Below are 24,766 nucleotides of genomic sequence, written 5' to 3'. Positions count from 1 at the left end.
TGTTGGAAAGATCAGACTGGCAGTAGCACATTAACTTGCTGAAGGTAGTAAAAACCACAACAGCAGTGGTTCATAAAGGATTTCTTTGTTACTAGGCCATAAAATCACAGGGACTGTAGACCAATCATAGTGCCTTTATTCAGTGGGAGACAGTGAATAAAGGCCCTAGGACTTTACTATTTGGCCTCTGAGTGTTGTTGCTAGTAAAGAAGAAAAACAACAACGCACTGTCTTGAATTCTAATTGGTATCTCTTAATGCAGGTTAAACAAGATGGCACACTGTAAGTCTGGCAGAGATTTGTTGATTAAAAAGGCTCCATCTCTAAGGATTAATAGCATGCTTGCATCATTAAGGTGACAGTAATTGTTTCGCCCCTCTGAATTTTTCCGGCAATCACCACCGTTGCCCCAGTTCTGGTCACTGAGGTAATATGACCTGATGATTAAACATCTACGCAGAAAGAGAGTAAAAGTGGTGCTGCAGACCTCTCCTTCTCTTTGCTCCCTGCTGCAAGAGTTTTATGAAGGGCCAAGTCAAACAGCTGATTCATAGATCCAGCACAAGAAGACCATCTCATCTGCAGGACTTACAAAAAGAAGGGGTGTGGGGCAGAATCTTAAAACTGAAATGATCTCAGGCCAAGGTAAAACTGCAGCCAGCTAGGTTTGACTGCTCTGGCATTTTGCGTCCAGAAACCCCAGTGTGAACCTCTCAGCTACCATTCTTCAACCTGGCTGATGTCTGAATGTACATGGCCACATACCAAACTGAATCCTGACCAACAAGCTGGAAATACAACTATCTCAGCCCCACCTTCATCACTACATCAAGGACAGACAGGGTTTAAATTAAGGGATAGGCCTTAATCAAAACTAGGTGCTTTGGGTTTAAAAAAAAAGTGTTACACCCACAAAATGATGTCCTGCAACAAATTAAACAAGATGAATTTAACCTATCTGCATTAATCCTTGTGAACATGAGACTTGCATCCCCCAACGACTATGCAGGTGGGAAGAGTGCTTGATTGTGTCCCTCACACCCCTGCTGCACTTGTTTGGTCAGGACAAATTATACTTTTTAGTGACTTTGCATAATTCCCTGCATAGTTGAGCCAACTCAGACACTGATATTGTTAGGAATATTAAAAAACAACAACATAATTTAATGCAGATTTTATTTATGCCTAAAACTAGGCGTATTTCTTGTCTGTAAACTGATCCTCATGGTGCAGTATAGTTTTCATTTTACTCCTTGTCCTTCTTGAGAGAAATTATTGTACATGAGATTACTATGAACCTACCATATCTTTACATTTACCTGGTGTGCAGGGCTCTTGGCTGATTAACTGAGACTTGTGGAGGGAAAATAAGTAGATTTAATTTTCTGCCATTATACAAAAATGGTTCTTTCCTTTATATAAAAACATCCTGTTATAAGTTAAATATTAAAAATATATAAAATTCTTAAACCTACTTCCAATTTTCCCTACTAGTCACATATAATACAGGGGCACTGAGCTCCTTTAATTTATATGCTTAATTAAATCCCATCTAAGGAGTGTGTGGAGTGTGTGGAGCGTGCCTGTCTGTCTGAATCTCCTACTTGCTTCATTCAGCTTCAACGGTGGGAAGGTTTTCATACTTCGGTTATTTCCATAACACTCCCCCCCCCAAAAAAAAGAGGACTAATTGGGGAAAATAAATGAAAACACCTGTTCTTGTGCAATAAACAAAGGATCTGAGCACTCTCCCACTGCTGGTACTGACTGTAGGCTGGTGCCGATGGAGACTTGACAGTTAAAAACAACACAGCTGAATGCTTGGGTTCTACTGAAGCTGCAAGGCCTTATGGGAAAAGGGTTTTAATGAAAATCAGGGGGGCTTAACTGGGACAGACTGAACAGCAATATGACTCAGCACCACTAGGTCCAAACAGAGCGTAGCCACAAAGAAGACGTCAGAGAGACGGGGTTTAGAGCCCAAGCTCCAGTCTGCCTGTCAGCAGGAATGCTGGGGGCCCAAATACACACAGATAGCTCTGCTTACCCTACACATCACATAATGAGGATGGCACTCAGATAACAACCCAAGCTTCACTTGATTATACTCAGGTCAGAAAATCATTAACATGTCAGAATTTACAGCCTCATTAAAGACAAGAAAGAGAGGGCACGCTAGAGTTTTTGTTGGATAAGCGTTAACATCATCAGCTCACAGTTATAATCCTAACCTTCAGATATTTAGAGGCCTCGTTCTCCATGTTTAACAAGTTGCAAATACTAGTTACTAAGTTATCTAGCAGACAGCGATGTCATTAGTTTAGCAAAGTATTTTGATAGGATGAGAATACTACAGGATGTGCTTTGACAAACAGTTTTGAACCAATTAAAACCAATGAATGGTTTCTTTATGGATAATCTATGCAGCACATTTGTGGTAAAATGATTAGTTGAAACAAAAGAAAAGAAAGCTGTCATTTACCCTAAAATCTCACTCTACACTATAATCCCATTCTCAAAAAAAAGAGTGAAAAGACAATAAAAACAAAGCCTCTCAAAAGTAAGGGAATGTCTATATGACACCAGTTCACGAAAAAAAAAAGACCCTTTGTTCGATACAGTCTGTTTATCCATCTCACAGGCGGACACGGCCTGTAGAAATCTCTTCTTCCTGTGTCTGCCTCCTGCTTTCCCTCATGAGAGGAGTGAAAGAGCCAAACGAGAGGAAGAAACAGAGCGAGGGAGGGAGAGAAAAGAAAAACGAGCGCATCAATCAAGTAGCTTCTTATTGCCAACAATGAGCTCAGTCTCCTGTGTCCCCTCATTTACAGGACTCACTGGGTTTGGACAGGCTCGTCCTCCCACGCATATAAATACACTGATAACAATTAGACAGCATATTTAAAAACTATTTATTTGTTTTTGAGACAGGGAAGGACATATATACAGTATATATTTATATATAACATACTATTCTTTTCTTGCTGTAAAATAAATTTGATACATTAGACTTTGCACTGCAAGTCTTGTCATGATACATATAATACATTTACATATATTGATTTCTACCAGCTAGTCTGTATTCATTTGATCATCCTAGGGTCCTTAATTTCTTTAAAACTGCATCACTTAAAACACATTTTAGCTGCCTTTAGCATGTAGCAGCCCCATAGAAATAGTTTTCTATTACAGTTACGGCAGTAGCAAGCTTATTGCCCAGAAAAATCATTTAATACTGGACTCGTCTGAACCCTGGGATAAACAAAGTCGTCGTCTGGGTTGAACAGCGAACTCTGACATTCAGCGCTGGCTCTGATCCTGTTTGTCTTTGGCTCACACACCACTTAATTATGCTTTAATAACACTGAGTTCACAGAAAAATATTCCTAGAAATTTCTTTTGTAAGTTAAACCCCTAAAGGTTTCATTCATGAGTCTCCTAGATGAGTCAAAACAGTATGGCCAATCATGCAAATTTTCCATAACCTGTCAGGTAATACTGCCTTCAAAATGTATAGCTAAGGATGTGTGGAAACATTTTTCTGCACTGGAACAAAAACCAGGCAGCCTGAGTTCGTTTTCCATCCATTTTTCATTTATAAACCCCATTTCTGAAATGTCTGCAAAACCAGTTGCTTTCAATGAGTCACTTTTAACAAAACTAAGTCCTCAAAGTATCATTAGCTTTGACAGAGTCTGAATATAAAAAATATATTTAAACATATATACCTATAAACATCTAACTGGAGTGGACATGGGGATATAAATACAAGTGAAAGAATTTTCACATTTGAAGTTAAACAAACCAAAACATCACAAACATTCCTTTTATAGAAAAGTGCATCTGATTTAAATTGATCTTTACGCTAAAGCTTCTCAGTCAGGGAGGTCTGGGCCAGACACACGTGAACACGAAGAAAGCCCATCACATTAAGGCCTTTAGTTTGACTTTTCAAACAATAAAAAGCGTCATCTGATTTACTTTTATACATACAAGGTTAGTTTATCTACTCCTGCTCTGAGCTACAGCAGGAGGATGTCTGACAGAAAAATTAGTTACTACGAGGTGAAGTTCCACCCTAAACATCCCTTAAACTGTTTATTACATTATTCAGCTCAGTCCCCAGACTGTATTGAAATGCACTGATTTTCTGAATTTACCTGAATGCATTAAGACGGCCTGAAAGAGTAGATATTGTTCTTCTACCTGAAAACTAACTGTTAGAAAAATCTCTCTTAGATCAGGCTAAGCACCTGCATTGCTCCTGTTTGCACCTCTCACACATAAAAACTAGTTTCAAGTGAAAGAGCGAAGCATGTCAAAAAAACAAAACACCTGGCAATCGTTGAAAAGTTTGCTTCAGAAATGTAGTTTCTCAAAATTAAACTTGAGTAAAAAACTAACTAATTTAAACTAATTGGTCAAGTTGGGAGTAACATGCGTTTCTTACTTTAGCCGCACACGACAACTCTTTGGTAGTTACAAAGTCTTGATTTCTACTTCATGTTTTAAAAAGATTTTTCTTATATATTCTGTTCAAAGACTGCAGGATGATTATTTTCCAGATAAACTAATGTTACATCCATTCAAATGCAATAAACAGAAAAACAAATGACCCTCATAGTTGTGGAGGATCATCGTCTATTCAAGATAATATCATCAGGCTTTGTGTATTTGTGTCCTATCATGATGTTATCCAAATTTCCTATCTTCCCTTTTACCAAGATAACTAAACCATCCTAAAACATCTTAATTTTAAAGGGGTAAAAACTGAAAAAGTGCATCACAAATAGCTTAAAAAGAGAGATTTCTTTGTCTCAGAAAGATGGAGATGGACAAGATGGGGAAAACAGAACAGCAATCTTGTCCATTTAGCGACACTGTGGTTCAGCTTACACTTTCGGCTCACTGTAGCTTTAAAATGAGCCTAAGCTGCATGTTTAGATTTAAATACTTAAGGATATCTGGTATTTCTCATAACTGCACAAGTGAATGTAAACATGGGAGCTGATGCAACTGGTGCTTGAGCCTTAACTACATCATTCTGCCTTTGGAGTGCATCATTTGGTGTGTGTGACTGTGTGAGCTTGAATCTATCAAGCTACTTAATCTGTGTTTTGTTCCCCCCTTGTGGAGACTCTTGTAAGAGCACATACTGGCATTTCTAAGGCTTCGTGTTGACTGCCATGGTCAGTGATGTTTGTGTTCTTTGGACGTGCTTGTGAGAAATCTTCTTTGAAGTATCTGAGTCCTGGAAGAAGCTCAGTGCCCTTAACACTGACATCTCAGTCATCTCTATGTCTGGATTTCTGGGATCTTAAGGAAGCTGCACATGCTGCTGAGGCTACTCTGTGGTTCAGTTCAGAAACCACGCAGGTCTCAACACAGTATCTGGGAGAAAGGGTGTCTGAGCAGCTCCTCAGCACTGGGCCTGTGTTTGGCTTCCACAAAAATGCTGCGGATGAAGTCCCGTGCCTGGTCGGACGTGTGCGAGGGCAGAAGCGGGTTGGTGGGCTGGGTGGCAATCTTGAATATCGCTGCCATGGCCTCATATTCAGCCCACGGTGGCTTTTCTGTCAGCATTTCGACCACTGTGCAACCAAGACTCCTAAAAAAGACATACACAATAAATGTAACTTTAATATGACTTACAGTGGAGTCTCAAAACAAGTTGAAACAAATACCACATTTTTTCTGTGCGACTCACTCCTAAAGCCTTACAGGAATGTGCTTGGTGGAAACTTCGACACACACTGTCTGCAGATGGCCTCTGCCACCTATCTGGGAGCATTACTCTCCTTCCAGCACAAGCTGAAAACCTGGAACATACCAACTTCTGTAATGACCTGTTTGACTGGCCTTCAGCCAATCACATCACTCGCCTGGTGGGTCACCACCCAATTAGACTGCATGAGGGAATGTGGTCTGCTGTGTGTGGGAGTGTAGTAGAAAGTGGGTTTCATACAGCAGGCTCCTCACACAATTTAGTGTTTTCTTTTGAGAGAACATTGTTACTCCTGCTTACCAAGTAATAGCCTGGTATTTTCACACATCTCAGCCTCCCCATTCCCTCATTGTGTGATCCTAATTTCATCTTCAAGTGTTTCTGCCCAATAAACTTAGCAGTTTGTTACTTCAATCAAGGTGCTTCATGTGTTTGTTTCACTCTCACACAAGTTTCCAGCACCAATCGCAGCAACAAACACCCGATTGTTAGTGAATAAAGACTGCTGGTGATCTCATTCACTACTGCAGCTACTGCAGGAGCATATCTTAGCTGTCACTGGGACAGAGGGGGTACATCCTGGACAGGTTGCCAGTCTACTGAAGGATTTGGGTAAAGATACATCTGTATGTAAAATAAGATTTCCGTGACCTGACAACATTAAACCTTGTTTTTTTTACTCTATGTTTAATGTGTAAGTTGATTTGTTAACTGAGAGACACAAAAAACTGAAGTAGAGAATGCTTCATGTATGGATGTTGCTGTAAAGAAGCAGTGTACCAAAAGAATAAAGCAAGGAGGCATAAAAAGATGTACTCAAGGTGCAGTCCTTGAGTAAATACACAGATTAAGAATATAGTTCTTGTAGTTTTAGTCATTATTTTGTGCCCCATCTAACGCATCCATGTCAACACCAAAAACTGTACCATCATCATGCATTTGTATCAGTTTCTACTAAGCCTCTCTCTCTTTCTAGCAAATAAACTGTATGTCAGCAAGCCTTTTGAAACGGTGCAGAGGTCAACTTCAGTTTAACACACCGCCTTGATCCACTTGGACAAAACTAAACTGAAGTGGATCTTTTGGTCTTACCAGACATCAGCTTTCCTTCCGTAGCCCTCTCCACTGATCACCTCCGGACTCATCCAGTAGGGGGTGCCGGTTACAGAGCGTATGCCGGTGCCAGACATGCAGATGGTCTGGAGCCTTTTGCTGGCACCAAAATCTCCAAGCTTCACGTTTCCCGCTGAATCCCGCAGGATGTTGGCACCTGAAAGCCACAGTTGATATGAAACATGCAAATATTACATGTCAATAATCATCATCGAAGAACTAAGCATCATTATAAAACACTAAACGTTTTCTTTCTGCAGAGCATGATGTTTCAGTATCTGCAGTTAAACAGACTACCTTTGATGTCCCTGTGTACAATCATGTTGCTGTGCAGATAGGACATGCCTTCCAGTATCTGCCTTGTGTACTTGCGGGTGACATTTTCTGTCAGGGCCCCATAGGCCTTCAGCTGATCTTTGACAGAACCCTGACAGGAAGAAATCACAGGTTTTACATGGTAATGCCTTAAAACAACAGCTTAACAAGTCAGAGATAGTGAATGCAATAAAGAGTAAAGACAATGAGCTAAGAAATCAAGTTAAAAAGCTGAAGATGACAGAAGAATGAAAAGGAAACAAACATGTGTTTCTCAACCAGTTATTCAATAACAAACAACTGCATATGAGTAAAGAAAAACATTATTTTACTTTCCCTGCTTAAGTAAAATCACACATTGTCACTTTCTGTCACTAGTTTCTAGAATAGTTAAAAAACAAAAAACTGCCCAGTTACTGTGAGCTACAGTGGTCAAATCGCTTTACTGAATAAAAAAATATGTTTATATTGTCAACACAGCAATGCAAAACATTAACTCGTGGACATTTGTGTCTTTGTTGCCCTCGTGCGACTGGTTTCAGTCCTACATGCAATGGAAATGAACACACAGCCTGCGATTGAGCAAATGATTATCATGAAAACAATCACTGCTTTGCCTGAATCTGTAAAATGAGAGCTGCTGAGACTCACCCCCGGCATGTACTCCATGAAAATAGTGAGAGTTTTCTCGTTGTGATCCCTCAAACAACCGTAGTACTGAACAATGCGCTCGTGATGTAGGTTTTTCAGCAGCTGGATTTCGCACTCTAAAGCACTGACCTCCTGCACAGAACAGGGAACACAGGGAAAATTAAAAACTGAAGAAAGGGCAACAAATAACAGAAAATCTATAATTTTTCAACATCTTTGCATTTTTATGGATTTGCAAATTGCACAATGTGGATTTCAGCTACAGCTAATTCCCACCCCAGACCCTGTTATATCAGTTAGCATTACACAGTCATCATAAACAAATGCTACTTTTTCTTTACTGCATGTGAAGTCAAGCCAAAAGTGGAAACTAATGCAGGGAGTCAATAAAAGCCAACAGCACAGTTCCCTAAAAGTAGTTCCTGTGTTTACTTCAGAGAATTAGGCCACAGCAGAGAGAGAGAGACAGAGAGAAAGGAAGAATAGGAACTCAGAGGGACACAAATTAATCCCCAGGTCCCAGCACTGAAGCTGCTTTAACAGAAGCAAATACTGAATCACATTTGCTACAAGCAGGAGGTGGGAGTGGGGGTGTGAAGGGGTAACAAGAGGTCAATGCAATGCATCGCCCCTCCGTCACCACTGCAATATCTGGCTGCTCTCAGATACAGGAAGTGACAGTGCGTGTTTTCTCTGTGGCAGACAGGAAAAGAAATTAAAATGGGGAAGAGGGGGGTTGATGGTGGAAGGACAACTTCTACGATGCATTCCACTTTTAGTTTGTTGATTTTCCTTCCAGCAGGCTTTTATTTCTGTCTCGGGGGATAAAATAAAATTGGAAGCTTGAATCCAGAGCCGTAGCTAAACTGTGGATGTTGGTTGATTTATTAATCCCATGCTCAGCTATTCCTGCTAACAATCTACATTCCAGCATAATGACCCGAACAGATTATCGTATGAAGTCACACTTGGCACATTTTCAGCTGGACATTGGTCCCGACTCATGACTTGTCAGTAATGTGCAACCTTGAGTTTGACATTAAAAAAAAACAAGAAGAAAAAAACGATTTCATCATTCATGAGATATACAGTAAAAAGAGGATGTGATGTAACCTTCTGACAAACAATTTTAATGTACAAGCAAAAGCAAAAGTTTGCAAATATACAACATGTGAGCATAACAAGAAAGTCACCGTGGAAATAAGAGTACCAGGGAGAGAAATAGCGAGAACACCCACACATGTGGAAAAAAAAAAATTCTGCTTATGAAGGTATGCATAACCATCCGTGTCAATGAATATCTCCTAGCTCCTCACCTTACTGGTCTCAGGACTGTCAGGATCAAACTGGACTTGCTTGGCAGCCAGCTCTCTCCCAGTATCTACATCATAACACAGGTAAACCTGACCAAACGCGCCCTGGCCCAGAAGCTTCCCTCGGCGCCACGTCACCGGAGCACTGGGCGCTGAAAACAAACAGACAAAAAACAAAAAACAAAACATTTGTTGGTTGTCGTTTTATGTATCCATTCATTCTCTTCCACTTATCCTTTTCAGGGTCGCACGGGGCTGGAGCCTTTCCCAGCTGTCTTAGGGCGAGAGGCAGCGTACACCCTGAACAGGTCGCCAATCTGTCGCAGGGTTAACACATATACACACCTCATACTCACATTCACACCTATGGGCAATTTAGATTTTCCATTTAACCTATCCCCACTAACTGCATGTCTTTGGACTGTGGGAGGAAGCCGGAGTACTCAGAGAGAACCCACACAAACACGGGAAGAACATGCAAACTAAACAGACAGAAAGACGCCGGCCTAATGGTGGAATTGATCTCAGGACTGTTACACAACTTCCTTAAATGGTCATTTCCAGTTACAATTTCAAATCCAGTCTTTAAGGCAGACTTGGCTCCAAGTACCCGGAGTTAAAATTGTCATTTGACAATTTGAAAAAAACAAACCGAACTTCCTGTCAAATTTAGTTACAAGTTTCATTTACCGACACTATAATTTTGCTCCCGTGGGTGATTTTATGAAGAGGATGAAATCAAATGTTTTTTTCTTTATGATGCAGTATAACAGGAACTATCATGATTGAGATAAGCTTCAGCTGAAAAAAATAATTAGCACTGTTGACTCATTTATTCACCTCTGTCACAAGCACTGCGTATGAACCTTTTTATTAAAAAGTTGTGTTTTACTCACACTTATGGGGAACAGAACGATCCTGGGGGCGTAGCCTGCCTTGTGCGTCGACCTGCTGCCAGCTGCCCAGACTCTCCTCACTGCCATTAAGTGACCGTCTTGAGGGCACTAGAGTGAAAAGGTTCCCCTGAGGGCGACGAATCCGTGGAAACGTTCGGCGACCTTGAGGAGAACAGGAAAGAGTGCGGCTGATTCTAATATAACATTGTGAATGGTGAGACTAAGGAAGGCTATACTACAGATGGAGGCAGTAGGAAAAAAAAATTTACCTACTTGAAAAATGCTACATATATAGTAGATATCATTAATCTCACCTTCACTGTTGTCCTTATAAGGGAGGGACACAAGGTACCTTCGAGGAAAGGTGCCTCCCTTCCCTGCAACCCTGTCATACACATGATTCTCCCGATCTGAAAACAAACACCCAGAGTGTCATAGCTCAGGAGGAAGCTGCAGTTGAACAACAGTTTAGTTAGCTGCACGGTGTCACGTACCATTAAATTTAGCTTCTTTGATATTCTATTTTGTCTCTTGTACTTACAAAAAATGCTGTTCATGTAAGCTTGCAGCCAGTTTACATTATCACTGACAAGAAAACACTGATTAACAAAAGTAGATAACAGATAAATTATTATTAAATGATTATATTGTGTATAATAGATAGATAACAGATCAGTAATTAATGATATGCACACAGCTTATCAAAGCGCAGGGCAGTTTGCTAAAAACTTGTCTTCAGGGCTTTAAAGACATACTAAGGTATTGACTGAATGCACACATTGTATGTCTTATTACATGAGTGCTGTAATCATCTTTCTATATAGGTAATGGAAATACTTGGCCTGGTTGTTACCTGAGCACTCTTGACGATTATCAGGGTAACTCTTGGCTCTGTGCATGCGAGACTTCCTCAGTGAGGGGCTGTGAAAGAGGAGCGGGAAGGATGAAGACTGAGGTATGTTTAGAAGCCTTCCCATAATAAACTAAGCGTTTCATCAGCAAAACATTGCATTTATTTTATTTTCCAAATACCAGTAGTTGAAATGTAATGGAGAAGCTCCTGGCAGGAGGCATCAGTGTTAGTTTTGTATTTAGCAGGCAGAGCCTGTTTGTCACCTGTCTGAGTTGCTGTCCAGAGACTGGCAGCTTCCAGAAATTGAGTTCTCTGCACTGCTCCAGGGATCCAGCACCTGCACAGGGCACAATGGAAAATTCAGAGTGTCCGTTTTTATGCGCGTGTGGTTTGCGTACACACAGGACTATGTTTTTGAAAACTTTCATTTTCTGTACTGGAAAATGGAGATGAGCAAATCTGGGGAATTCACCGAGCACTTAGTTCAGCTTTTTACTCCCAAACTTAATTTGAACTTCTTAAGAACATGTTTACAAAATCTCATCATGTCAGCCTCACAGCCCATTAAAAACCAAAGTCGGAAAAGATCTTAATTGAATCTCATATGTAAACAAATCTTAAAAGTCGTAATCACAAAGACACAAGATCCATATGATTTCTATTATAAGTTTTCTTTTCCCCCATTATGAATAAAGAGATGGCTCACGCATTGATCGCTGGTTTCTGGGATGAACTCTCCCTCACTGTTTATGCTGGTGTATGAACCTTGGCGGGCGATCCTCTGCTGGCGTTCAGGGACGTAGCCAGGAGGTGGGGAACTACGCCCTGTGTTCTGAGAACCTGGAATCAGTCAGAAATGATGTGTATTAGCAAGTTACATGTTTGCCTGATTTTAAAAATTGTTAGGCTCTGTTCCTCTCAACTGAAACTAATTTTTATTTTCCTGTACACATGAAAGTCGTACATGTTGCTGTTGAGACTACAGTCAAAAAACTCGAGGACACATCCATGTTGTAATTTTGGGGGTTTTCTTCTTGCTGACCAACAAAGATAAGGCAACAATGAGAACTAGTTTCAGCATTTAAACTTGTTATGATGCAAAGCTCTCAAGCCTTCTAGGAGCTACTTTGACCCCTCCTCTTCTAGAGGGGGAAAAAAAAAAAATCCTAAAACAGACCACTGGTCCGCCACACTAATAGCATTCTGTAATCTGATTGGCTGCTGTCCAGCAGGCATCGTCTAGTGATGGTGAACAGGAAAAGGAAGAGGACCCATTGCAACAAGGGGAAGCAAAAGAAACACCAGTACAAGAGAGTAAAATAAGACAGGCAAGGAAATCAAGGCACAACAAAAATATCCATAACTGATAATTCAGTAACTCTCAGGAGATATAATCCAGTTCAAGTCAATCAGATCTCTTTTTTTCTCAAATGAGTAAAATTGTGAAGAACTTTAAATAGACCAGAAATCACAGTATTTACCAGTTGATAGGTGACGCCCCCTGGGCTCGGAGCTTTGGTACACTGTGCTCACATCTCCAGTGGAGTGGGAGGATTTGATCCTCACCTGCTTACATGGCACGTGGTGGGAAGGAGAGGACGCCTGTAGTTTGGGAAAAGATAGGAGAACAGAAGATGTGAACAATGCTTTAACACATTTAACAATTTCCTCATGTCATCAAACCAGTTAGTGTCGGTAAATCAGGAACTTGGGTATTTCAGAACATGGCGCTGTGGTGGAGAAATGGTAGTGATGCAACTGTATGCTGTAAATGCACGCCCCTGTGTGTGTGTGTGTGTGTGTGTGTGTGTGTGTGTGTGTGTGTGTGTGTGTGTGTGTGTGTGTGTGTGTCTTGAGTCTTACATTGCTGTGCTCCTGAGTGAGAAGCAGTATCCTGATGCTCTTCATGTTGGAGCTCCGGTCTAGCAAGTCGATTGCCTTGTCAAGGTCATCCTGTCCTCGCAGAGGAATGGACAACTGCCAAGAAACCAGACAACAAAAAGAACACACACATTCAAAATTACATGGAAACAAATTCTTGCCAACATTTACAAGCATACACAGGCTGCTGTTCAAACGTAAAATGCACGAACATTAAACCAACACAGAAAACAGACATGCAGGAAGGCACAATTGAGCGAATGAGAATTGGAAAGTTGATAACGGATGATCCATTACTCATGTTTCCATTTACCACATTACTTGCCCTTCCTCAAAAGAGGATTTACAACTACTATTTAAGAACATAACATCTTAAGATTTAAAGTACAATTTGAATGATGTCACGGTGTCTTCCTGCATCTTTTACTTGACTCTGAACATGTCTCGACTCAACGATCCGTCAAATTCTTGAGGAAGGAGCAGCTGTGGGTGGGTGGTTGGGTGAAGGGGGGGGCGGGGGGGGCCACAGTATAACACTTTACCTCATTGTTCATATAATGCAGGTCTAGCTGCTGGCCAAAGACCGTCTTGACTTTCTGCTGAATTTCCTCAAACTGCACAGGTCGTCCAAAGACCAGGATCCTGCAAAAAGAAAAGCAGCAATGAATCATCCAGACAAAGGAATTATGAAAGATTTACACCAGTTGGTAAAGAAACTGCATTAAATTACGTGCACACATGCAAACAAAATACACAAGCTGATGTTTTGAGTGTGTGCAGATTTTTCTATGTACACCTTGCATATTTGTGGTTTATGTTGGCAGTCGCTGGCTAACCACAGTCCTTTTCCCTTCTCTTCTCTTCTCCAGCTCACATACCAGTCTGAATGAAGTGTGTGTGTCAGACTGTGAGAAGTGCTCTTTCATGAACTGGAACATGTGACAACAGCTGCATGCCTAAGTGAATGTGTTTATGTCTCCTCCATAAGTTATTAGTCCCTCTCACTTGCATATGAATGTAAACTACTGGAAAGCACGATAGCCACACATTCACAACATGCATGTTAATGCAAACCACGCCAAACTCACCTCCTCTCTCCTGAGAACTCAAACTTTATCCTGACATCGTCCTGAAAGAAAGCAGAAATAGCAAGGTCAAAGAGTGCTAATACAGTAATGTACAAACGTCTCAAGTAACTTCTCATTTCTTTATATTTTGCTTTCCAGGAGCCAGATTTTCTTGCAATTTTTTAAAAAGTGAGCAGTGGTTTGCTAATCTTAATGCACGTCTTTAAAAGATTTTCTTTTGGAGATTGACTGCTTTTTCACTCATTATTTAGACCAGTTGTCGTTGTACCTGAACATTTTCAGAGAAATGTTGTTTTACTCAAAGTTGTATCTACACATAACTAACAACTTAGGAAAGAACCAATTTTAAATTGCGTCTTTTGATTCTTTGTTACTAGCGGCCCGGTGGAAAAGCACATAATTATTTCTTGTTTCTTTACTAAATCTATGTAAAATGCCAATGAGAACAAAGTTTAAGCCCTAAACAGTATTCTTACACCAGTAAGATGATTCGCGAAGAGCTATATGCTGCACACTTGGCATATCTTATGCAGTGTGTCCTTAAAATTTTAAGGAAACTAGACAAGCAGAACAAAAATTAGGTGGCAAAGATTCGGATGAGTCATGTCTTTAAGAAATAAGAAAAAAAAAATCAAATTTAGACCTGACACAGGCCTTTGCATTTTGTCCTCCAATTGATCCATCTACTGTTCACTGAACCCTGATCAGAAATGGTCTTAGTGAATAGCTGTCAAGAAGCCATTCTTAAGGAAGGGAAACAGGGAGAAAAGCCTGAGGTGTGCCAGACTCCACGAGAACTGGAGTGAAAATCAGTGGCAACAGGTCTTACAGAGTGATCAATACAAATTCCAAATTTTTGGTTCAAATCGTCAGTACGTGCGTCAAATGACGTCAGAAAAAAGGGCCAAGAATGAGTGTCTACAGCCATCTGTAAACCACAATTAAGGCTCTGTCTGGTTTGGGGCTGCAGCCAGTGGTGTTGGAAATCTTGTCAAAACTGATGGAATTATGCATGAAAAAACATACTGTCAGATTTTGATCCACCATGCAATACCATCTAGAAAGTGTGTGATAATATCCCCAAACACACTTCCAGAGCATATAGGTATAGAAAAAACACAATGAAACTCCAGCAGTCATGGATTGGCCTCCTCAAATGATAGATCGTATTATTACTGAAGTGGCGTGGAATCAGACAGAAGGCAACAAAAGGCAGCCAACATCCTAAGAATGTCCCTCAAGACGTCTGTAAAATTATTGCTGAAGATTAATTAAGTAAATTACAAGAAAGCTTGCCTAAGAGAGTTCAGGCTGCACTGAGGAGTAGTGGTGATCATACCAATTAGACTTCACCTGTGGGTCTCACACAAAGCCAAGCCAATGTGTACCTCTTTCATTTCTTAGAGAACTTGCACTCGTAACAACTGCAAATAAAGTTACCGAGATTACATGGATAGCCAAGCAGAGAGAGAATTTCTTGTTATAATTCTACAGGAAACAAACTTATTCACCTTCTTGTAGAGTTACATGAGGAGATTGCTTCCTGACTGACCATCAGAAAACATGAAGCTACAGCCAGGATCCGACTGGAAACGGAGAGATCAGCTAACATGGTCCTGTCCAAAGGTAACAAACTGCACCTACCACCAGCTCTAAATCTTACCAACTAAGTTATTTCCCATTGCTTTCATTTGGACAAAAAAAAAACAAAGTGTAATACTGGAAATTGAGGACAAAACTACAGCTTAGGATTCAGGATGCTGACCATTAACCCATGAACAGCAACAACCCGGGTCAAATTTAGCTTGGATGTATTTTTCTCTTTTAAATATTGTCATATCACTACTATTACTATCCCCCACAATTTGCATTATTATATCCCGGGCAAAGATTCTTCAAACAGCCCACGTAAAACTGTGAAATGAGGAAGAATTTGTTTCTACTACTTGTGAACTTTTCCATTCTACCTTTGGACAAAACTAGGGTCCTTGCTCCCTAGTGTCCAATTTCTTTTGTAAACTTGTCAGGTGCTCACATAAGCTTTATATATACACACACTGTACAGATAAAAGTCAAGTATGTATATCAATCTTTAGATGCAACTTTTGCAGGAATGGGAACGAGTTTTATTTCCCAGAACGTTGCTTTGGGCAAACACCAAGATTAAATTTTAGGTGGGCCAAGTGCCACTTTTTCTTTTTTCTTTTTTAGAAAAACTAAAAAATTATTTGACAAATTGGTGGTGACTTTGGAAATTCATGTAATTTTGCTAAAACTATGTACCATGTGCGTCAGGAGAAATACTAAAAGCATCAAAAAATTTTGCCAAATAGTCCTGGACACTTACACTGAGCTCTATTAAAGAAGTTTTCTCTAATAAAAATTCTTTGCTTGACGCATTTGTCCCCCCTGATCTCTAGACTCGGGGTTTTAAATTGAATTATAGAACAATTTATGTTTATTATGTTATGATTATGTTTATTAAACTCATTTCTCACTACACGACTTAGAGGAAAATATATTCCTTCAAAACACAACATTACAACGGATTCATTTAAGACACAACAACTGAGGAAGCAGCTTATGAAGACAAACAAATTTATAGGGTTTAACCTTTGTTTAGACCTGTTTCTAAAGGGTCTTGCCTAATAAATGACAACTTTACGTCTTCAGAACTGCATTGCAAAACTCACCTTATGTGTTTTTAGACTCACAAAATCTTGATGTTGTGTATTCATATTGGATCAGCATGTTTTGTTTTTGATTTGTAAGATTTTAAGTTCTTCAGTTTCATTAATTTTCTGAAATTTTAGATAATTAATTCTTACTTTATAGCTAAATTGCGATGGACTGATGCTGTACCTGTCTGTTGGCCTGTGCTGGTGTTTTGGGTTTACCGCTGTCATGAGACAACACAGGCTGCCGCCGCGTCATCTGGAGGGCAACGAGGTCCTTCATTATAGAGTGGAGAGCCTGCCTCTCATCTACAGGGGAAAATAGGTTAGCAAAAGGCAGACAATTAGACAGTGGATTAACAAATGAGTGGTGTGAGCACGGCACAAAGTGAAAGAGATATGATCTCTGCACTAAAAGGTGTGAAAAGACAATCAGTCATCTTTAATTGCAGCTTTATTGAAACTATCCTGTGACTGAGTATTGGAGGCTTGAAAGAAGTACTTTGTTTTTGATAGCCTTATTCCCACATTTGATCTCAGGGCAAGTTCTGTCTTGTCTGGAAAAGCTCACGAAAGAAAAATATTCCCCTTGTATAGCTTGGACAGACATCATACAGCCCTGGGGCTGAACCAGACCCCTATCTCCAGAATGCTGAAAACCAGTCCACTTCACCTGACTGTCTGGAGAAGCAAGTCGCACCAGCTATGCCCTCGGGGATGGTGATTGGTGTGTGTGTGTCTGTTCTTAATGTTGTTTACTCTAAGACTTACTCATTGTGGCGTTGTTTGTGATCGAGGTCTACAAACCAGTCTTCGGAAACTTGCAGGGTTGCCTCTGCTGTGCCAACCAACTCCCAGAGCCTTTAGTGGTAAACACAGAAATCAATTAGTTATGAGAATAAAGCATGCAATAATTGAGGCAAGAACAGATATGACAAAGGGCATCATTAAAAACTTGCACTACCTTACTGGTAAATGTTATGTATACGAGGAGACAATAGGGAAAAAAAGGAATCGCAGAATAAGACCAGAACGCTGGCATGACAAAGAACTTGTTATATTGTACCCGTCTTATATGAAATTACAGTAATGAAATTACACATTAGTTTTTAATGTGTTTCAGAGAATCTCTTTTTCATTTACAACACAAATCTCTTCTCATTCCTTGCAGGCACATAACCGAACCCTGCAGACCACAGACCTAAAGAGTTTTTCTGACTGCAAGGCTAGGCGAATGAGAAAGTGTGCAGTGCATGTGAGAATGTGTATTGTGAGTTTGCCCATGAGAAAGAATGACAGTTGGAAACGGCTGAAATTCAAGCTGCCCTGGCAGTGATTATTCTGGCTTTGTTCATATGGGAAAAATGTTCTTTGTGAGGAGTTTTCTGCTGTTTCAAGTAACTACCAGCTTTAAACAGCCTCCTTTGCACGAGCTGCAAAACTCAAAGTCGGTTGTGTCATAACTCCATTGTTGATGTTAACAAGGCAATATTATCAGCCCTGCTCAAGGCGTCAACAGCATTATAAACTGAGGCATTTCCTTCAATGGAGAGGGTTTCCCTCATATTTGTACCAATAAACCATGGAATTTAAACTAATTCGGCAAAGGCAAATACAAAGCACTTTAGAGTTTCTTGAGACTTTGAGGTCTCAACACAAACTTCGTTTTCACAAATGCCCCAAATAATGAGTAAATATTGTTCAGTCAACCAGATACAAGTGACTCACTGCCAGCAACTACAGTTTAAAACAGCTGTTCCCCCAGAAATACACAGACTTGTTTCTCACCCAGTTCTGATACCTCAATGTAATATCTGGTGATATGATATAGAAACTGTGTACCACACAGCACCCTTAGGAAGACGTTTATGACCAGAAACTTGAACCCACACTTGACACATGCTTTATTTTTCTTGAAATATACTGCAGCAAATCAATCCCTCTACACAAATTCTATCATTAGCTGCTGAGTAAGTCTTGAAAACTAAGGACTGGTTTGATTTAGAATATAGCTGTGACTAAAAAAAAACCCCAGTCAAAGAAGGTCAGACAAGAAGTTCAACAGTGTCTGAGTCTGGAGCCAACAGCAGAGGCTGTCCGTCTGTATTCTGTAGTCAAAGGCTGTCTTAAAGGAAAACAAGAACTCGACAAACTCTACTGTACATGAAATAAGCAGCATCGGCACCTGAGGCAACTCATTGACTTTGTGGCTTTCTGGGTAATAATCACCCACAGGAATGCAGGGCATGTCCGTCTGTGGTCGCCGGAGCGTTGCCACATTGCTTTCAAGCTTATGCTACTCTCAAGTTGCCCTGCCAACGGTGAAGGTGCCAAATAGTTTTGTCCTGCAGTCCTTGAACTTGTTTATAGCATCTAATTCCAAAGTAAATAACACTGAATTTATGCAGCGTGTATTTCTCACTGCTGCATTAGTGTACAGACACTTGAGGTAACAGAGCAATTACCTCATGCATTACCTAAAAAAATGTGTGAGAAAGAGAACAGTCAACACAGTATTTAGAAACAAAACCTCAACTCAAGTGGTCCTTATGGTCAACAGCACAACAACAAGCTTCTCTGTCAAGTCCCCAAGCTACCCTCATCCCTCTCTTGCTTCTCCTGATTTTAATTACCTCCCAAGTGGAATTCGGGGAATTCAATGGAGAGTAAAGCTGCACTGTACCAGTCCAGTCAGCTGTGCCTGCTTTATTTTCCTTGTATCGCATTTCCAGGACTAGCAGGATTTACATGGATTTTCCTCCACCCTCTCTTCTCTGTCTGCTTTAAGAGGTGTTTAGTCTGAGGCTGTTTTTCTCAGCCACAGTCCCCTGTCTCAAGCCAGTGATGCATTAGGACTGAGGGCTTCGCAGCAAAATCCCATGGCCTGATGTCTGTCCTGTTTCAGGTGCACATGTGCTTTTCATTTAGTGCAACCCACCACATTTAAATATTGCAATCTCAACAAAGAGCTTGTGCTTGTGTTGGCTACGTGAAGTCTTAGAACGTCCTCTGTAGTGTTTTCACACATGGAAATACACTGAAAGTCAAAGCTTATGCACAATGTACATCAAAATGTTCATTGTGCATGTTAATATGAAAACCACCGAAAAAGATTTAAAGACAGAAAGCTGGCACCTTCTGTTGCATTCATGGATAGGCTTGCAAAAGTGTTGTGAATAAAGACAACTTTGTTTTAAAGCTAATATACTACTGTATATTAGCTTTAAAACAAAGTTGTCTTAGTAGCAGGAGTTAGCAATCAAAGTCAGATGTATCCAGCAAATGGGCCCATTGCTTACTCCTCAATACAAATGTGACAAAAATTAAACTCTAACCAGGATGGCGTGGGGAATAGCCTATAGTGAGCTCTATTCTAGGTTCATAGTTGCATTTAAACCTAGCCTTTCAAAGCATCCTCTAATATGTCTCCTCTCAATACTTCATCATGCAAAATATTGCAGTTACTAAGCAATTGCATCACTCATTATCAATTCTCTCTTTTCCTTTAAATAGTAACATGAAGTCATTCAAGGTTAGTTTTCAACAGTAATTGTTAAGAAAACAAACTTACGTCTCCAGATACACAAACGTTACTGTGTATCTGGAAGTTCTGACACAGAAGTCCTGACTTATCGTCCATAAAACAGATTTATGCTTTTATATGCCCATAACTAATCTGGCCCAAAGACTTCCCGTATTGACTTAAGTTAAGATAAACTCTGTCACACTTAAATTTAGACCTTTGAATATTGTCAAACGACTATACCGGTACTTGAGTGTAGGTGTTCATTGCCATCTCAGACTTCACTGACACACTCTCTTTCCTGTGCTGCTCTGGAATTCAGATCAATAGAAATAACTGCACAGTGGAGCTTTGGGTACAAGTTATTAATTTAGCTGTTAAGTTGATTTTTGTTCAGTTGTTTTATTTAATTTTACCTGCAGAAGGGGGTATGCTGCAAAATAGTACAGCCACCCCCCCTCCCCTCCATGAATTGCCACCTTATCATGATGGAGGGGTTTGTGTGCACACATGATCCCAGGAGCTATGTTGTTGAGTGCTATTTGCCCCTGGTATGGTCTCCCAAAGCAAATTGGTCCTGTTTGAGGGGCCAAACTAAGAGTGATTCACAAGATGAAGGAAAAACAAACAAACAAACAAAAAGGGGCATGGATACCCTGGGATAGGGTTACTGGGGTCCCACCCTGGAGTCAATCGCTGGTTGGGGGTTAAGTTTGGGAGGAAGGGGGCAATCCACAGCAGTGATTTGGTCAGGCGGGTTGACTTTGTGATTGTTTTTGTTATCAGACCATCTGCCTGTTGCAGTTTGTGTTGGACACTCAGGTAAAGAGATGAGCAGAGCTGTAAACTGATCACCACCTGGCTATAAGTTAAAACAGGTGGTGGTAGAAGATGCTGGACATACTTGGCGTACCCCAAACGTATAGTGAAAAACACGGGTCTGAGAGTCTGGGGAGGCAATGAAGCAAGACTTTCGGTCTCACTTGGCAATTATGGCAAACTGTCAGGTGACTCAGGAAGGGGAAGCAGCTTCCTGCTCACACTGTTTACAATGGGGATGGGGTTCTGCTGACCTCAATAGAGGATATAGTCACTCCTCAAGCCCACTGATACACCTTCTGTAGTAGAAGCAAAGTCTGGGGACAAGGAGGGGTGACTGGCCCATTACTGTGACTGATTTTGAAGTAGTCAAAAGCTCTTTAGTGGTCGAACCCCTGGGGTGGATTAAATTTGCCCAGAGTTCCTTAAGACTCTGAACTTGTGGCTGTCTCGTTTGACATGCTTCTGCAGCATCACTTGGAAGTTTAGGATGATGCTTCTGGCCCTTTGTTGCAGATTCTGTTCATAACTTTTATGGATAGAATTTTTAAGGCATAGCCACATGGCAGAGGGCTTCAGCTTTGGCAACCTCAGGATCACGTCTCCGCTCTTTGCAGATGATGTGGTTTTTCCGTCCTAATCAGGCAGTGATCTCCAGCGTAACATGGGTTGGTTTGCAAGCAAGTGTTAAGTAGCTGGAATGAGAACCAGCACCTCCAGGTTTGAATCCATGAACCTCAGCCAGAAAAGGGTGGATTGCTGACTCCAAGCCAGGGACGAGTTACTGCCTGATGCTCTCCCTTATTGAAAAGATGAGGAGCTCAGTGATTTGGGAGGGACTCACATCAGAGCCACTACTCTACTATTGATAAGAGCCAGTTGAGGCGGTTTGGGCATCTAACTAGAATTCCTCCAAGTCCTGTGCTAGGAAGGTTTTTTTGAGCATGTCCAAACGGGGAGAAGGCTCCAGGGTAGAAAAAGCACACACTGGAGAGATAATGTCTTAGCTGACTTGGAAATGTCTCAGCAGTCCCCCAGATGAGATGGAGTGCCCACGCAACCCGAACCGGATAGATACAGAAAATGGAACAGAATGGAATGACACACATGCTTGAGGAAGATAAGCTATTAAATTTTGTAAGCACAGCTGTTATATATTCACTATGGAATATGAATTTAATTTTTTTTCTCAATTAAAAAGGTGGAAAGCTGAATGGCATTTTCAACCCTGACTGATTAAGACAAGAGATCACAGACAAATCATTTTAGAAAATACTACAACTACAATCAATATTCATTTTCAATTCCCTCCAGCTTTTTATACCGTCAATTTCTTAGACTTTATTCAACTAATTCAGCAAAACAAATAATTTCCAGGACATAGCCTATTCAATAATAATAATAACAATAACAACAACAATAATAATAATAATAAACCCGACCCACGTAAATAATTAGAAAGGTTTACATTTCTGTTTTTGGCAGACAGACATAAAAAATATTTCAAATATATACATTTTTCCCTGTCGCATGAACACAGCGCATAATTTACACCTATCACTTCTCTCAGGTGTAGCTCACAACCCTCACCTGTAGTGTCGGCAGGTCAGGTCAGGTCAGGTCAGGACCGAGGTTCTCCCGCGTACAGCCGACTGGTCACCGTAGTCTAGCGGCAGGAATGACGCAGTAGGTCCAGCTGTTGTTAACGTCCATTAGTGTCCTCGGTCAGACCAACACACCAAAGAGTGACTGTAAAGGTGCCATCGGCGGGGCTGACCCCCCCAGGTACCGGGGCTTGTCTTCTTTAACGGAAAGTTAGATCACACACACAGATTCTTTCCAGGTTGTAAAAACAAGCACGGTCACAAGAGGCAGCTGTAAGCCTCACAGAGAAAATGTTCCGATGGGAAAACCTACATCAAACAGCTCCAGCTGTGGCCCAGAGGCAAACTTTTGCGCCATTGTAGCCTCGGATCCTTGGAAAACTTAAATTTCCAAAACATCTTTAGAAGTCACACTAAAAATCGATGAATTTAGAAATGTATTCAGAGCCGTGTCCCATTACAGTGTTAAATACGAACAAAAGCTGCCAAACCAAAGTGTAACAGTAACCGTATGGCCTGTATGAAATCCATTTGTGGGTAGCAGCTCGCCAGAGGAAAGACCGTACGATTTCCGTGATTCTGATGGCCTCTCTTCCTGCTAAGTTTGCAGATTTTCCTCGACCGTGGTTCCAGGTTTAAATCCACAATATTCTAGGCAGAAGATGTTTTTTTATTCTCATTGTTGCATTGAACATAACTGCATCGCATTGCAACGTGATTGATGATATAACATAATCGGGGAAGAATACACGAAGGCCTATCTGGCCTATAAAAATGTGCAGATTAATTTAATTGAGATAGCACCGTTCTGGGTTCAGACTTAAAAATAACACAGACTATTGGGACATTGGCAGAAAAAAGTACTACCTTTGAGTTTATTATATACTTTAACCAGATGCGTTATGTCATGCGAAGCCAAGTAAGATAAAGTCCATCGATGTTTAAACGTCGCAGGGCTGCAGACTCTAAAATTGTAGATCCTGGAGTATTCATATAAACAGCAAAGTGATATGTAAAAAAAAAAAAAAAAAAAAACGTACATTAGACGAGCTCGGTCTGTTTTTAGCGACAGTAACAAAGATGTCGTTTGTTGAAAGGAACCAGCGGTCGTCCACAACTTTTCCGAACCAAAACAAAGCAAGAAATAATCTTCAGCTGAATACGTCAAACTTCCTGACAGAAAAAATATCGCCACCGGAACCAGCTTTTATGCTTCCAAGAAGTCAAGAAAACGGCTCGAAAAGGTTGTATCCATGTTTCCCAGATGCTTCACTGTCCGGCATCCAAATGCAAGTAATAACGATGATTTATTCCCGGGGGGATTTCTGACTCCTAAACTATCTAAATTAGAGCCGAGCAGCCGCGGGGACGCGCTGTTACTCGGTGGAAGTGTTCTTTCTGGAGCGCGCACAATATTATTGGAGGGGCGGACCAGCTGTGACGTCGTGAAGCGTTTGCTGCCGTGAAAAAGAGTTGGGAAATCCGAAATTCGCAGCTTTTAATTTAACAGTCCTCATCCGTCTAAGAAGTCATCCAATGTTTCCTTTAAGATTGAACAATAACGTGCATTCCCTGATTGAATTTAAATGACACGTTAGAATAATCTAACGTGAAGTATTTGAAGTCAAGTATTTTCATTTTATTTTGGTTTCAGCAGTACTGGACCTGGAGCGAGTGGAATACTTATGTAAAAAGGTCAACGGGTTGTACTTTATTATATCATAGGATTATTGTTGCATGTATTTGAAACATTTATTGCGCATTGTAATGCAACAATTATACAATATATGCAATTTATCTAAAAGAAGCAGAAACACGCTCGCGCGCGGGCGCGCGCGCGCACACACTCACACACACACACACACACACCAGTCAAAAGTTTGGACACACAATTCATCACTCTCCTTCTTGGTCAAATAGCCCTTACCGACCCGGAGGTGTGTTTGGGGTCATTTTCCTGTTGAAAAATAACTAACTAAATGCAAACCGGATGGGATGGCATGTCGCTGCAGGATGCTGTGGTAGCCATGCTGGGTGTGTCTTCAATTTTGAATAGATCCCCAACAGTGTTACCAGCAAAGTCCCCCCACACCATCATATTGCCTTCACAGTGGGGACCATGCATGTAGAGACCATCCGTTCACCTTTTCTGCGTTGCACAAAGACACTGTGGGTGGAACCAAAGATCTCAAATTTAGACTCATCAGACCAAAGCACAGATTTCCACTGGTCTAATGTCCATTCCTTGTCTTTCTTGGCCCAAACAAATCTCTTTGTTTGTCGATTTTCCTTAGTAGTGGCTTCTTAGCA

The 24,766-nt window shown here is 40.8% G+C and overlaps 1 protein-coding gene across 1 annotated transcript; it reads right to left on the bottom strand.

Annotated features, from left to right (window-relative positions):
- Positions 1 to 4,817: 4,817 nt before the first annotated feature.
- Positions 4,818 to 23,866, bottom strand: map3k3 (mitogen-activated protein kinase kinase kinase 3). Its single transcript, XM_005921826.3, has 17 exons — positions 22,443 to 23,866; positions 17,282 to 17,371; positions 16,698 to 16,819; positions 13,836 to 13,876; positions 13,290 to 13,389; positions 12,730 to 12,843; positions 12,348 to 12,468; positions 11,573 to 11,706; positions 11,130 to 11,203; positions 10,867 to 10,934; positions 10,328 to 10,423; positions 10,014 to 10,175; positions 9,121 to 9,269; positions 7,805 to 7,936; positions 7,136 to 7,265; positions 6,818 to 6,995; positions 4,818 to 5,608 (listed from the first exon to the last, which is right to left on the bottom strand). Exons 2-17 carry the CDS (start codon positions 17,283 to 17,285, stop codon positions 5,380 to 5,382), a joined length of 1,854 nt encoding a protein of 617 aa, XP_005921888.1. The 5' UTR covers positions 17,286 to 17,371; positions 22,443 to 23,866; the 3' UTR covers positions 4,818 to 5,379.
- Positions 23,867 to 24,766: the final 900 nt, after the last annotated feature.

Source organism: Haplochromis burtoni, unplaced genomic scaffold (genome assembly GCF_018398535.1).
Source record: "Haplochromis burtoni strain Fernald_Lab_line unplaced genomic scaffold, NCSU_Asbu1 Contig_52, whole genome shotgun sequence".
Classification (NCBI taxonomy): domain Eukaryota; kingdom Metazoa; phylum Chordata; class Actinopteri; order Cichliformes; family Cichlidae; genus Haplochromis; species Haplochromis burtoni.
The sequence above is the reverse complement of the archived record's forward strand: the minus strand, read 5'-3'. Positions and strand labels throughout refer to the sequence as shown.